At 33.9% G+C, this 15,313-nt stretch overlaps 1 protein-coding gene across 9 annotated transcripts in view; it reads left to right on the top strand.

Moving 5' to 3' along the window:
* Positions 1 to 15,007, top strand: part of C2CD6 (C2 calcium dependent domain containing 6) — a 187,190-nt gene extending 172,183 nt beyond the window's left edge. For 8 of the 9 annotated variants that reach the window (XM_047873176.1, XM_047873177.1, XM_047873182.1 and 5 more), the window contains 3 exons: positions 6,990 to 7,064; positions 8,178 to 11,684; positions 14,527 to 15,007. In XM_047873176.1, the coding sequence (XP_047729132.1) occupies positions 6,990 to 7,064; positions 8,178 to 11,684; positions 14,527 to 14,874 (3,930 nt within the window). In that variant the 3' untranslated portion in view covers positions 14,875 to 15,007. The remainder of the gene's footprint in view (positions 1 to 6,989; positions 7,065 to 8,177; positions 11,685 to 14,526) is intronic. The other variant, XM_047873185.1, reaches the window with a different exon arrangement.
* The last annotated feature ends 306 nt before the right edge of the window (positions 15,008 to 15,313 follow it).

Below are 15,313 nucleotides of genomic sequence, written 5' to 3' on the forward strand. Positions count from 1 at the left end.
TGTCTTTTTCTGTCTGACTTATTTCACTTAGCATGATACCCTCTAGGTCCATCCATATTGTCAAATGGCAAGATCTCATTCTTTTTTATAATAATAGCCAATACTTTTATCACAAGTTACTGTATTAGTATCCTAATACATTAACTCATTTAATCCTCATAACAATACTGTGAAGTAGATATTTTTACTTTATTATATATGTGGGAAAGGTAAGTCATGGAGCAGCTAACTGATTAGTCTGAGAACATCTGGAAATCAAATGGTAAGCCTGGGTTTTGAGCTGAGGCAGACTGAGTTTGAAATCTGTGCTGTAAACTAGTAGATTCTATTGTCTCTCATTGTGAGCCTGTACAAAAATTATTTAATCAATTTCCTATGAAAAATGTCCTATGTAACTTTCTCTCTCTCTCAAAAAAAAAAAAAAACAAAAAAACAAAAAAACAAAAAAAAAACAAAAACAAAAATGTGAGTACAAGCCCTGCTTCAGGTCAGACTGAGCCCTGCTTCAGGTGAGCACAAGCCTCACTTTGAGTGAGCTCAAGCCCAGCTTCGGGTAAAACATGACCTTTGGGTGAGTGCTGCTTCTCTTTCTCTCTCTCCCTCTTGCTCTGCCCCTCACTCACTTGCTCACTTGCACTCTCAAAAAAAATTAAAAAGAATGCTCTTTGTAGTTTTTTATAAGGTTTAAGCTTTTATGTTCTCCTACCCCTCAGCTTTTTTTTAAATGTTTATTTATTTTTGAAAGAGAAAGAAAGCATGAGTGGGGGAGGGGCAGAGAGAGGGAGGTGGACACAGAATCCAAAGCAGGCTCCAGGCTCTGAACTGTCAGCACAGAGCCTCACCTAGGGCTTGAACCCACCAGCCATGAAATCATGACCTGAGCTGAAGTCAGATGGTTAACCAACTCAGCCACCCAGGCACCCCTCAGCTTTTTTTTTTAGTTCAAACTACACCCACACAGTACCCCCAAAATCAGTCTGCATAGAACAGTATAAATGAAAAGTAAAAGTCATTCTTCTCCACCTATAACCACACTATCAGTCACACTTCCTCCAGACAACTACTTTTAACATTTTGCTTTGTAATTCTTCCAGTGAGTTTTATTATAACTTATGTAGTTCAAATTCTATATTATTTATCAGCTAATCAACTTCAGGTAGAATGTGTTGATATCACACCCTGAAAGATGATTTAGAGCATTTATAATATTTCAAACCTTCCTTCTACAATGTTTCTTCTCAGTTTTATTAGACATTATTTTTTAAATTTTTCTAATGATTATAATGCTCTGATTAATATTTTTTGAAAAATTCTTGTTACTATAGGCATTATTTATCAATTTCCTACTATGAAAGATAAAAGTTTTTTTAATGTTTATTTATTGATTTTGAGAGAGAGAGAGTGGGGGAGGGACAGAGAGAGACTGAGAGACAGAATCCCAAGCAGTCTCCACACTGTCAACACAGAGCCTGATGTGGGGCTTGAATCCACAAATTGTGAGATCATGACCTGAGCTGAAACCAAGTCAGATGCTCAACCAACTGAGCCACCCAGGCGCCCCAATGTAAATATATTTGTTTTAAGTTTCATTTTCTGGGATGACTGGGTGGCTCAGTCAGTTAAGTGTCTGAATTCGGCTCAGGTCATGATCTCATGGCTCAAGAGTTCAAGCCCTGCATCAGGCTCTGTGCTGACAGTTCAGAGCCTGGAGACTGCTTCAGATTCTTTGTTTCCCCGTCCCTCCCCCCCACCCCACTCATGCTCTCTCTCTCAAAAATAAATAAAAACATTTAGAAAATTTTTTTAGATAGCTTAATTTTCCTTTCCATTTTCTTTTTGCTGTTGTTATTCACATATTGTCATTTCTTTGTCAAGGTTTCTAGTACATTCTATTGTTTTGCTCTAGTTAAATCTCCTATGCTTTGTTTATAGAGCATATAGAGTCTATTTTTTTTTTTAATTTTTTTTCAACGTTTATTTATTTTTGGGACAGAGAGAGACAGAGCATGAACGGGGGAGGGGCAGAGAGAGAGGGAGACACAGAATCGGAAGCAGGCTCCAGGCTCTGAGCCATCAGCCCAGAGCCTGACACGGGGCTCGAACTCCCGGACCGCGAGATCGTGACCTGGCTGAAGTCGGACGCTTAACCGACTGTGCCACCCAGGCGCCCCGAGTCTATTTTAAATCTAAGAAAAATTAATTTATAATTGTTACAATATTTATGACATTATAATATTAAAATATATATACATATGTTATATATAATATATTATTATTATATAAATGTTAATCTCTGCTGAACCAAATAATGTATATGGTAGATCCATGAAAAGTAAATGTCACATTTCTGCTTCTAGTGAATATGGAGTTTACAGGGACATGATTTATCTTTCTGCCTTAAACAATAAAAAAAACAGGAAAAAAATATGGAAAGGCAGTTTCAGACAATGGGAAGATGGCAGCATGGGACTGTGATTACTTAGAGAAAAGGACAAAGTGAGCCGTACAGTCATACCCATTTACTACATAGCAGCACAAGGAGACAGAACCAAAACAGAGCTTGGAAGTCTCACTGAGTTGAAGAGATGGATATTGGACTTTGGCAGACAGAGGCAGAATTTGTGGAGTAGAGTACCAGAGAGGAAGGAAATGTAGAGCAAGAAATCTCCAGATAACTGAAGGAGGTCCCCTTCAGTCATTGAGTACTAGACTGAGTACTCATTCACTGACGAGTGAAAAACTGGAGGCAAGAAAAAGAACCATTGAAAATGTTAGGTAGAACATTCTAGGAGCTCATATAGCTAGAAATAAACCATTTTCCTATATGCCAAAGAGGAAAGACTTATAACACATGTGACAGAAAATAGAAGGCTATCATCTTAGTAGAGAGACTAAGTCATCCTTACCTTAAAGGCTTTTGGACAATGCCAACACCAATAAAGCTTAAAAGCAAACTTCAAAAGAGTCCAACTGTTTCTATGTATATTAATGTACATCAAAATAAAGTAAAATACTAGATTAAAGAAGAAAGCAAAATCTAGCAACCAAAAATGTAAAATTTCTCAGTCTCAGCATCCAGTAAGAAAATAATAAATACATACAATGGTAAAATGTACGTGTAATTGGAGACTCATAGGAGAAACTTAAAAAATGTATTTGAAGAAATAATGTCTAAAAGTTTTTCAAATTTGATGAAAGGTGTAAACCCACAGACCCAAGAAGCTCAGTGAACCTCAAAGAGAATAGATCAAAAAAATTCTCAGACATATCATAATCACATTCCTGAGAATCAGTGGTAAAGAGAAAACCTTAAGGAGATGGGAGAGGAAAGCACATTTATTATAGGGGAAGAAATATACAAATAACAACAGACTTCATGTTGGAGACTATGCAAGGCAGAAGGCTATGGAATGTCATTTTTAAAGTAATGGAAGGAAAAACCTCACCAATCTAGAATTCTTTAAAGAGTGATGGCATTTTTCAAAATAGAAGTTAAGAAACCCTTTCAGCAAGCAAAGGCTGAGAGAATTTATTGCAAGAAGACCAACACCACAAGAAATGTTAAAGGAAAGTTACAGCAACAAAATGTTGGAATAAGAAGCTCCAAGTTCTTGTTCCCTGGAAGAACAATGAAAAAGCATTCAGAAGCTATCTGAACAAGCTTCATAGGAGCTCTGGAAAACAAAGTTTATGGAAACCAAACAAATATCCAATGAAAAAAAGCCATCTTCAAAATATTGGGAAATTTCATGGCATTTTTACTCACTCTTGCTCTATCCCCTATGTTATGGCAGCACTCTTGGTCTTGAGCAGTGTCAGCCCAGTTCCCAGTTAACTTCATTGAACTAGATAGAGCATAGGAAGACCTTTTGTGCAAATCATTGTGTGACCATGTTTTAACCTTGCTGGGTGGATACATGAAGGCCTGACTAGTTCAGGTCTATCTCATATAACTTGGAATGCAGGCTGGTCAGTTAGGTCAAATGAGTCTGCCTCTATTTTAAGATACTTTCTCAGAAGATTCTCCCAACAACTTCCAGTTATGTGTAGTTGGCCAGAAACTTGTCACATAGTTACCCTTGTCTTCAAAGGACACTGGAAAATGTAGCTTTTTTTTTTTTAAGCAGGGGACATTTCTGCCTAAATGCTAAAAAAAATTATGTTCGTGAGATCATATATATTGTGGTAAGGCAATTATTAGTCTTTGTCACAGAGAACGAGAAACAAGTTAGAAGAGTAATGTTTGGCAAAGAGATGATAGTGGCTTGTGCTACAGTGGTAGGGTTGATGGTGACATGTGATTGGACACTTGATATATTTTGAAGGCAGCAACCACAGGACTTAATACTGGATTAGATATGGATGGAGAAGGAGATAAATTAAAGAGTTATACTTAAGTTACTAGCCTAATAATTCAATAGATGGTAGCACCATTAACTGAAGTGAGAAAAGACAGAGAAAGGTGAAGGTTTTGTGCGGGTTTTGGAGGGGAGGGAGGGGAGCAGTCTTAGTAATCCAGAATTCTTTTTGTATATGCTGTATTTGAGATGCTTATTATACAGCTAAGTGGATATCAATACCTTTTTGATTATCTCAAGATACTATTTAGAATTTTTTTCCAAGGATCACCCTCTCCTCACATTCCTCAGAAATATCTCTATTTACTCCAGGGTTTGTTCTGTTCGTATTAATTCTTCACTTGCATGTATTGATTTTCCTCATATATCTGGTAAACTTTGTTGGCTCATTTTATATTTGTGAATGAAGTAATATGTTAATTGTATAGGTATGCTCTGTGTAACAGGCAGGCTTCCCTGGAGGGTATATGGGGATGGAAGAGGGTAGGCAGGATGGCTGGGGACCCAACAACATTTCCAGAGAACCCATGTGTTTAATCTCCTAGATGGAACTTCCTTTTCTTTCTTTTTATACCCTTTCTATTACCTGATGTGGAAATGTAAGTGACAGCTAGCTCTACTCTGCTTCCCTATCAGGGCTCAAAACTCATAGGATCTCCACCTACACAGATGGCACACTTTCTTTAGAAAGATGTTTTTTTTTTCTTTTCTTGATGTTTGGGGTGAGTGACTGGGAAAGACAATGCTTCCAACAATATATGCTCTGTATGCACTGAGATAGAGAAGATCCAGCTGTTCTGAATACAGCTATTTAATTAATAACTATGACAATTACACCATCATCTGATTCTCTTTGTATATGCTGACCTTGAATTTATTGCTTCTCAGGCCCACCTGAGTTCTGTTGTTTAAGGCTCTAATTTTCGTGATGGGGATTTTCATTCAATTAATTTCATTTTCTTTCATATTTTCTAAATTTTCTCAACTTTCTAAATCCTTGTGTCTCACCTTATTGATTTCCAGTATTTCCATGAGACTTTTCTTTTTGAAATATTATTTTCTGTTAATTTACTGGAACCTTGGGAGGTAGGAGAGAATAGAACCACACGTTCAGTCCATCATCTTAAAGCTCCTATATTGGTTTGTTTTATTGCCCTTTTCTAGCTTCCTGAGATGAATGCCTAAAGCATGTCTCCCCAGTATAAATGTATTGGAGTTTTTATATTCAGTAGTGTTCCATGTTCATCTAAATAATAATACAGAGTTAAACAGAATAAAAGTTAATAGTTTCCTATTTCCTCTCCTCCAGAGATGTTAGCATTTTATATCCTTTCATACATCCTTTCATGCTTACATTAGGGAGGACTTTTTGTGTCTTTTACAAAAAGGAGATTTTACATATATATATGTACGTACACACCCATATACATACATACATACACACACACATACATACATAATCACTATTCTTCCATTTCCTTGTCATATTTCATTTATTTTTAATTTTTCTACTAAATTTATTTAAAATAATGAGATTTTAAATGTTAGAATTTAAACTTTTTAAGGGAAATTCAAACAAAGAAAAAAGCAAAAGAACAGGTGTGGAAAAGTCTGAGATATATTTCAAGAACTCAGAGTTAGACACATTTGTCTGAAAGGGAGAAACCATAATGGGGAATATTGAGAAACTTGTAGAAATAATTTAGTCAATGTGTTAAGGCAATTAAAAATAGCAAAAGTGGTAAGGTGCTGAAAATTTAGGAATAAAGTTGTGTTATTAACTGCTTAGTATTAACACATAAACCAAAAGTGTTACAGATGGAAACATCATTTGTTGAAATGTTATTTTAATTAACCTGGTATATATGAACATTCTGTCTAAGGGAGATAGTTTATCAGCAAGTGGCTTGTAGTACTATGTACTCTCAGAGTGATGGTGTCAAGTTTTCTCTAGATGAGTTGTCAGTATGGATGCACATTACTGCAGTCTTGATTGTGTGATGGAAAATTTAGGACACCTAAGATTTAGGCTACTAATCATCTGGGTAACTTGGGGCAACCAACTTCAACTTCAGATCTTGTATAAAATGGGGAGGACTGGAATATCTCTAAAGCACCTTTCGTCTACAAAAATTCAGTGGTTCTGTGATTCTATACCTGCTCCTATACACCCTGATCTAGCACCAAGTGTTTCCTTAGTCAGCGTTAAGTACCTATTTAGCAATTAGAGGTTAAAGAATCATTGAAAGTGCTATATATCCCAATATCATATCAAATGCCATTTATTATCTAAAGCGTTTTACAACCTTTTAAAATGAGATTACATTTGTTCTGATAATTCTATTTCTTTTCTATTTTGGTTTCTGCTTGACGTTGCTCTGTATTGTTTTGATTTTATAAATTCACTAGGCTGAATATACTATCAAGGAAGCTAAGATTATATATGCAAATGTATTATATATGTATAGATTTCTTTGATAATTGGCAAAGTAAATTATAGTAGTTATGAGAAAAATACTTATTTAGGTTTTAAATTGTTATATCTTTAATAACTATTGAAAGAATAAAATTATCTTGGGAAATATCCTTGCATAACAAGCATTCTAAAATTAAAATTTCTCTTTTTATAAGGTGATTTTTTCACCAAAGGAATATATTTCACCATCTTTCAGACCAGAATATATAGAATTCAAACCAAAATATCAGGTGAGTCCCGAATTATCCTATCCCAATAACAATTATACTTAAATACTAGTTTTCTCTAATACTTTATATAATTCAATGGTTCCTAAACCAGACTACCCATTAGAAGCATCTGGCTATCTTTGAAAAAATACATGTTCTCAGGTCCTACCTCTGACCTGATGAAACTAAATCTTGGAGTCTGGGAATCTATATTTCTCAGAAAGACCGAGGGGATTCTTATGCTATCACCTGGATACCAACTAGCTTTTGAAAAATAGATATAATAAATTGTATCCATTACAATAAAGCTTAAACTACTAAGTTGAAATAAACTAAAATATTAGGCTGATTATTTCACATTTTGCCTTTTTCAACTGGATAATATATGTTATATTAACAAACACAAGAATATGTTTGGCAAAATTGGAATAAGAGACTGCATTCCAAAGACTATTTCATGATAGACTAACTTGATTCCCAGAACTACAAAACTGCTCATGGATATTATACTGGAATTTCACTGTAATCCAGAATTTTTTTGTACTGCTCTCTCTTAACCATTTCTGAAAGACCTTTCGTCAAAAAGCAAAAATCTACTGTGATATGGTAAGGAGTGGGTGGAACTCATCATCATTGTTGAAATTCTCAGACTTAAAAGCGGATGATATATGCTCCCAAGTTAGTCTTTATAAAATATTTATGATACTTTTAATGGGATATCTACTACTTGCTTTGCATTATAAAAATGTTCTATATTGCTACTAAAATGGTAAGTATTTCTATGGATAGGACTTAGATCCTGATGTTAGCCATTGTCTAAATAAGTGCAGGTAACACTGGAAATTAAGTTTTTAAAAAAAACTATGTATGAATGCTGTTTAAGTATTTTAAAATATTCTAGGTAGCAGAAAAGCTCTTGGACACAAAATAGTATCAGAATTATGAATTTTAAAATTTGCATTAAAATTTTCATCTTTCCAATTTCAAATATTTTAAAATAGTTTTCTCTTCATAGAAGGTAGGTGGATGAATAGATAACTTGACAGATTTCTTAAAGAGAATTTAACTAGAAAATTTATTATAAACTCAAATAAATACTATAGAATTCCTTACCTTTTATTTTTAATATTACAGCTCCAGAAATTCAACTTTAAGAATGGTTTTGATCCTTTTCTAAGGAATATAAACAACAAAATGTCAGTCAGAAAAAGGAAAGACCAAGATATGTCCAGATGCAGAAACATTTTAAGTACAGAGGTTATAGAGCATGAAGACCAAGATCCTCCTTACCCAACATATTCAAAAACTGCAAGACCTACTCATAAAACCTGGCCATGTGATCCTGGTAACACCACAGTAAAGACTTTAGACACTAAGACTAAGTTAGCCTGTGATCCTGATTTCATTACAATAAAGACTTTAGACACTAAGAGTAATTTCGCCCGTGATCCCACTATGACCACACTAACGACTTTAGATAGTAAGAATAAGTTAAAAGAAAGACTACCAAATGTATCTCTACCAAACTTTGAAGGAGAATCATCAATGACTGGAAATGTAAATACATGTCGCCTCTCAAAATCATTAAGTCTTACTTCCCACCTAGAAAATTTAAAACAATCAGTGATGCTCAAGTCAATTTTAGGTAAAAATCTGCAAGACCTATCAGATGAATTATTTTCTAAACCAAAGGTTCCTATGGACACTGAAACAAGAAAGAAAAGTCTTAGTTCTCCACTTTTACATGTTCATGATGAACCACCAACTAGTGTGGAAAACAAAGTATTTGAAAAAGTTCAAGATTTAAATAGCTTGCTTTCAGAAAAATACATTGTAAGTTCAAAGTCTCTTTTAAGACAAAAAATTAAAGATATTCCTGCAGATTCACTTTCAGTAGGTGAACCAAGAAATTCTCCAGAGGTAGAAAGGGAATTTGTCTCTGAAAAACACTTGGAGTCTGGTGAGATTGATTTTCCAATTAAAAAAAATAATTTCAAAAAGAAAAATTCAAAAATTGAAGTGTCTAGTTCCCAACCAGGTGTAAGTAGCATTGCACATGATTATGTTATAAAGCAAATATTCACTGCACCTATCTTCTCAGAGTTGGAAATGGGAGTGAAAGAATCGAGTGAGATACGAATAAATTTGCAGAATCAATTACCCACTGCTTGGGAGAGTTTATCTTCAAACATTCTACTTCGCTATGAAGAAAATGATGATGAAATAGAATTGCCACAGGCCAAATCTGTTATAAGCCAGATAATACAAGCATTTCCTGTAGATAGTCTTTTAGAATCTGGGATAATCAAAGTCATAGAATTAAATAAGGAATATCAAAAGAGTTCCATGCTGGATACAGAGACAGCATTTGCTGAAGAAGAGCCAAAGTATTCCACAGAGGATTGTTCAGAAACCCAAAGTAAAACAGAACCTCTTTCAGAGCAGAATATACTCATCATTCCCAAAGAAACTACTTCTTTTAATAGAGTCGGATATGTGGATGAAAGCCAAAACATACCCCTACAAGATTCAAAATATCAGTTAACACCAGATAAAAAAACAGATACGCTAAATAACAGTCAGAGGTTTGATAGAGAAGAAAATGATCTGAATTCTACTTTAGAAAATTTAAGTAACTCATTAATGGGTAAACTTAATGATTCAGATGTAATAATGTTAAAATCCTTTTTAAAACATATGTTTAATTTTTTTTTCAAATATAATCAGTCTGAAAGAAGACAACCAGAAAAAGAATTAGACAGATTAATCCAGCATCCTTTTCCAAATAATACAGAAGACCTTGAAGAAATCAAAGAGAATTTTGATAAAGCAGATAAATTAGACAGTAAGCCTATTTTGAATCCAAAGCTGCGTGTATTTCTAGAAGAACTCTCAGAGTCAGAAATAAAAAATTTAAAATCTGAACTAAGTAAACATATCCAACATTACCTTGTAGAAAGACTTTCAGAATCTGGACACATCACTAAAGAAGACTTACCAAAAATCTATCACAATCTATATTTGATGAATGAGAAAGCAGAACCAAAAGGGCAGAATATTTTTCTAGAAAAATATTCAGAGACTGTGAAAGAAATCATGTCTTTTGTAAGTAATTTTAATCATCATTTCATAGATAAACATTTGGAAATAAAGCTAAGATCTTTTTTAAATGAAATTCTCCAAAACTATTTCCTAAAAAACCTTTCAGAAAGCAGTTTATTCAAAGAGACAGAATCTGAGACTATACACTCAAACATGTCTTCTCTAAGATCTAGAAGTGCCTCAAAATCTTTTCATGAGTTAGGACAAGACATTTCAAGGGGGAGTTTTGGTGAAAGACTTGACATACACATGAAATATCCTTTAAGTAAATCTCTACAAAACTATCTTATAGGTTTATCAGAAAATGATGTATTAAATCTAAAAGCTGATTTAAGCAAACACCTCCAGAGTCTTTTTATAGAAAAACTTTCAAAATCAGAACTAATAACTGAAAGTCAATTAGAGGAGATCAACCAGCATATAAATTTGATCAATACTAGATCCATACCATTAAAATGTATATCACCAGAATTATCTTTTAGAAAAGAAAATCAATTTATGGAGGAGATTTCAGAAAAGCAAAATAAATATTCAAAAATTGTTCAAAAAACCACTTTACAAAAAGTTCCTGAGGATAGACTTATAGAAACAGAACTGACCAAAGAGAAAGAAAAAGAATATTTTTCCTTACAGAATATTAAGGAAAATCCATCAATAATTGAGGAACAGAAAAGATACTGTCCTAAAGAAGGAGCCAAAACACTGAAATTAATTAAAGTACAACCTTCTTTCAACAAAAATACCCAAGCAATTCCATTAAATAAGTCATCAGAAAGACTTACAGATACAGTACTTAAGAAACAAAGGAATGAACATGGTTTTATGCAGCTTCTTCGAGCAGAAAATTGTGACTTTAAAACAGAAATTCAAGACCCGCATAGTTGGAGTGGTAAATCAAAAACAGCTCAGTCAAATGCTTGCTTTGAAAAGACACTAAAAACGAAGTCTCTTGAAAAAAAAGAGCATAATAACATCTATAAATTGATGGCACAAGAAAAACTTGAAACAGTACTGTCACCATATCCAAGAATTCCTAATTGCAAAATGCGAGATGAAAATGAAGAATATATATACAGATACACTTTTCCTTCCAGGCAGACTAACACTTTAACTCATTTCAATTTAGAGGCTGGGGAGAAATCAAAGTTAGAAGACCAGTATTTTCAGAGATTGAAAGGAAATAATAATAATAATAAAAAACATTTAGTAACATTCGCACAATACAAAAAAATACAAACTCTTTCTCTAAAGACAAATGGAATTTGCAATGAAAAATGTGCCAAATTCCCTGAATTACAGTCGTTTAAATATAAAGTTGTGGAAGCTGAGAAAAACTCAAAACCATCCCTCTTCCCAGCAGTATTAAAGAGAGAAAATCTAAAGCCCAAGGTCCGAAAAGAAAGAGACCATGTCAACAAACAAAAGAAGTCATTTAGCAAACTAGTTAGGATACTACCAACCACACTGCCCACCGCGAGAATTCTAAGGAAATCTGTTCCAAGGACATTGCTTCATTGGACTGCAAGAAGAACTATACATGTAATACTGTTTTTCTAAGTCTACTACTTTTTTATTTGTCAACAATTGTAAATAATCTATTTTAGGGCATATATATCTGTATGCAAGTGTGTATATAACCTTCATAGATAACCCCCAAGATATACAGACCTTCAAATTAAAAAAAAAATTTCTTCTGACATTCAGATTTCACCTTACCCAATTAAAAATGCATTCACAAAATCAGGGGACTCAGTGCCTTAGTATAAAATAGATAAAGGGTACTCCCTCTGGACCATGAATTAGAAAGGCACCCTTTCCTTAGGGAAGACTGTGGACTGAGCATCTAGAGCCAAAGCACATAGCCCTGTCTATGGAAAACTGGCTGGATTTCAGCCATGACTCAACGCCTCAGCCAGGGGCTGCTGTACAGGCACAATCTATACAATTATTGGCAGTGGCTGTATACTATGAAAACATAGCTGGGATTTTGTTTTCATGCAAATATAAGTATATATTTTTCAGATTACTGAATTGTCTTTGTTTCAGTAAACAAAGATATTATGTGTCAGTTATTGTGATAAGCATTAGGATATGCAAAATTTACAATCTATTGGATTATGAGTGGAAAAATTTTAATTTAACTTCTACTCTCTTCTATTACCACTGCCCTTCTGCTATCTTATGTGCTGAGAAATTTGAGAATTCAAATCTATTTATAATATTAACATAAAACAATTAGGAAGGTAAAACTGCTACCAGACTTTATACAAACCATTCTGAAGCAAAGTTAAAATCTAGAAATAGAAGGGACTTTAATTTTCTGGACTGCTGCTCTTCTCTGTTAGTATATATAGACAGGCATGACACACAATTGGGAGAACCCATAAATCCCAAAATCATATTACATAATTTGATGTGCATAATCCTTTGAATGAGAAAATAGATTTATAACAGTTGCTTTGAATTTGCTTTCCATAGCAAAGCAAATATTTAGCTTTAGTAAATAATAAAACTAGTAGCTGGGAATATATTATCAATTTAGCTTATACCACCTTTGGATTCCTCTTTTCTGTCTAAAGTTGATAATTTAGCATTGAGTGAGCATATGTACCTACTAGAAAAAGGAAGTAGAAGATGCGTCCATAATTTGGGGAAAGTAAAGACTTTCTGAAGTTCCTTTGGACAAATGGAATCTTTAATGTCACTTTTCCAAACAGAAGAAATTGTGTTTTTATTATATGAGATCATACAGGGTCTCAGAAACTTTATCCTAAGAGTGGGCAAGAGAGGTAGAGTTATCTTTACTTTCCTCTGTTAAACCAAAGTACCTAAAGTTTTCTCTCTAGTGAAGTTGACAACAGAGAATTGAGTGGTAGGAGGGCGTTATCAGATCATCAGAAAGACTTGTTCATCTGATTCTTTTCTAAAATCTGAGAATCTCTCAAAGGAATCAAAATGGAAGACAGATAAATTGAGTTGTAGGAGCATCCAGAAAATAACCAGTTGTGTGGGTGTCCATGCCCTTCCACTGGTATTCTAGTATCAGTTATCTAATCTGTGAAGCAAGAATTATATATTACTCACCGAAGTAGCAGAAATTCCCTTAATAATGTGGCTTACCTAATTGCTCCCCTTAACATAAGAGGGGAGAGGAAGAATGTTTCCTTGCCTTCTTCAAACCCAGGCAAAATTTTAAAGTAGATAGAATTTGTCTTTATACTCTTTATACCTCCTTTTCTGTAAATCTCTTTCTTACTGCCTCAGTTCTTCTTAGTCCTGCACAACCTCTTCTCACCCTCCAATTCTATTAATTCATTCCCACCTTGTCTCCAAATCAGAGTATCTTATTCCTTTGGTGTGGCCATCTCTGCAAAGCGTTAAGGGACAAGATGTTCAAACTGCAGAGGAAACTAGTTTATACTAGTTTAGGAATGACTAATAGTTCCATTCCCTTTTAGGGATAATTGTAGGTTATTACATGTTTATTATAAAATATAGCCATAGTATATACATTTGAAAAAAGATAAAAGGAAAACAAAGCCCATAATCCCACCACCTTAACCATCATTTTAAAAAGTTGGTGTGTATTCTTCCGGTTATTTTCCTAAATGTTTTACTTGTTTACTTTCAGAATGTACATAATTTTTTTACTTTAATATAAATGGTATGACTATATCTTTATATCCCAGGCTCTTTATGTATGTGTGAAAGTATATTAAAGAAGATGTTTGTTACTTTTTAAAAAAGAATGAAACCCTGGATAATATAAAGTATGAGTTCATGACTTATATTTGGGATTGGGGAAATTTCGTTTTGGAGAAGAATAATAGAGTTCTTCTGGCTGACTGGCTTTGTCTAAAAGTCTGAACCCTAAAGACAGTTCTCCTAAGTTTTCCTTGTTTCTGGCTTTATATTTTCAATCGCTTTTAAAGTAACAGATCTGGGGTGCCTGGGTGGCGCAGTCAGTTAAACATCTAACTCTTGACTTTGGCTCAGGCCATGATCCCAGGGCCATGAGATCAAGTCCCACATGGGTCTCTGTGCTGAGTGTACTGAGTATGGAGTCTGTTTAAGATTCTATCTCTTTGCCCCTCCCCAACCTGCATGTGTGTGCTCTCTTTCTCTCTCTCTCTTAAAAAAGAAAAAAGGAAAACAGATCCTTTGAAATAATGACACTTATTTTTTAAAGCATGGTTTCTATGATAGTATTTAATAGGAGGCATTGGGTGTAGGATCTGATTTTGGGGGCTGCCTATAAAATATTTGGTGCTCTCATTCTTTGTCTTTAACTGTTGATATTACAAACTCTAGTTCTTATAAATTTAAAATGTTCTTTTAAGAAAACTAACTTACCAACCTGATCTTTTATTTTAATATTTAGGATTGTTCGGATAGATTTGAGGATATACCTGTGAGCTCATTTAAGCATGCTGAACAAGCAAAATCAAGAGCAAGGCTTTTAGGAAAGAGCCCAAATGATAGCCATAATCAGTTAAAACACTTTGCAAGACTGAATACTGCTCCAGAGGTTAACAAACGACGAGAAAACTACAATGGAAAATTTACAAGTCCTCGAATGGTTTCAGCAGACTTAGTTCATATAAATGATGCAATCCCAGATTATGAAATCCATAGAATGCGGCAAAAAAAGAAATTAAAAGAAAATATTGAAAAGTGTTCACTCATTTGTGATATTATCCAAATGTTAAAAGTCCAGAATGATATGTAAGGTCAACAGTCATAATATCATTTCTCCAGTTAACAAAATGGTTTGGAGATCTGTCCTTTTATGTGATAGAAGTCAGCAACCAAATTTCATCTTGTTAGAACCATTTTGTTTTAATTAAAATGAAAAAGAAGCACTTTTGATGTAAATGTGTTTTTGTTTATGAACCTTAAGAAAAAACCAAAAAACACATATTCAGTTCATATTTGCTAAGTTTTATTTTCCAGCTTTTCCCCCTTTTCACTAGATAACAATATCACCAGTTGATAGTTCTCTGATTTCCCAAATCTTTGTTACTCTCTAAATTATTCCTGTCTACCCAGTTTTCAGGGTCTTTACAGTTATTTATGTTTGGACTTTTGTTATTAATATACTCTTATTTTTCAATTCTAATATTTTCAGATGCAACAGTATGTGATTCTCTGGGCTTATAGAACATCTA

The sequence above is a fragment of the Prionailurus viverrinus genome, chromosome C1, assembly GCF_022837055.1.
Source record: "Prionailurus viverrinus isolate Anna chromosome C1, UM_Priviv_1.0, whole genome shotgun sequence".
Classification (NCBI taxonomy): Eukaryota; Metazoa; Chordata; class Mammalia; order Carnivora; family Felidae; genus Prionailurus; species Prionailurus viverrinus.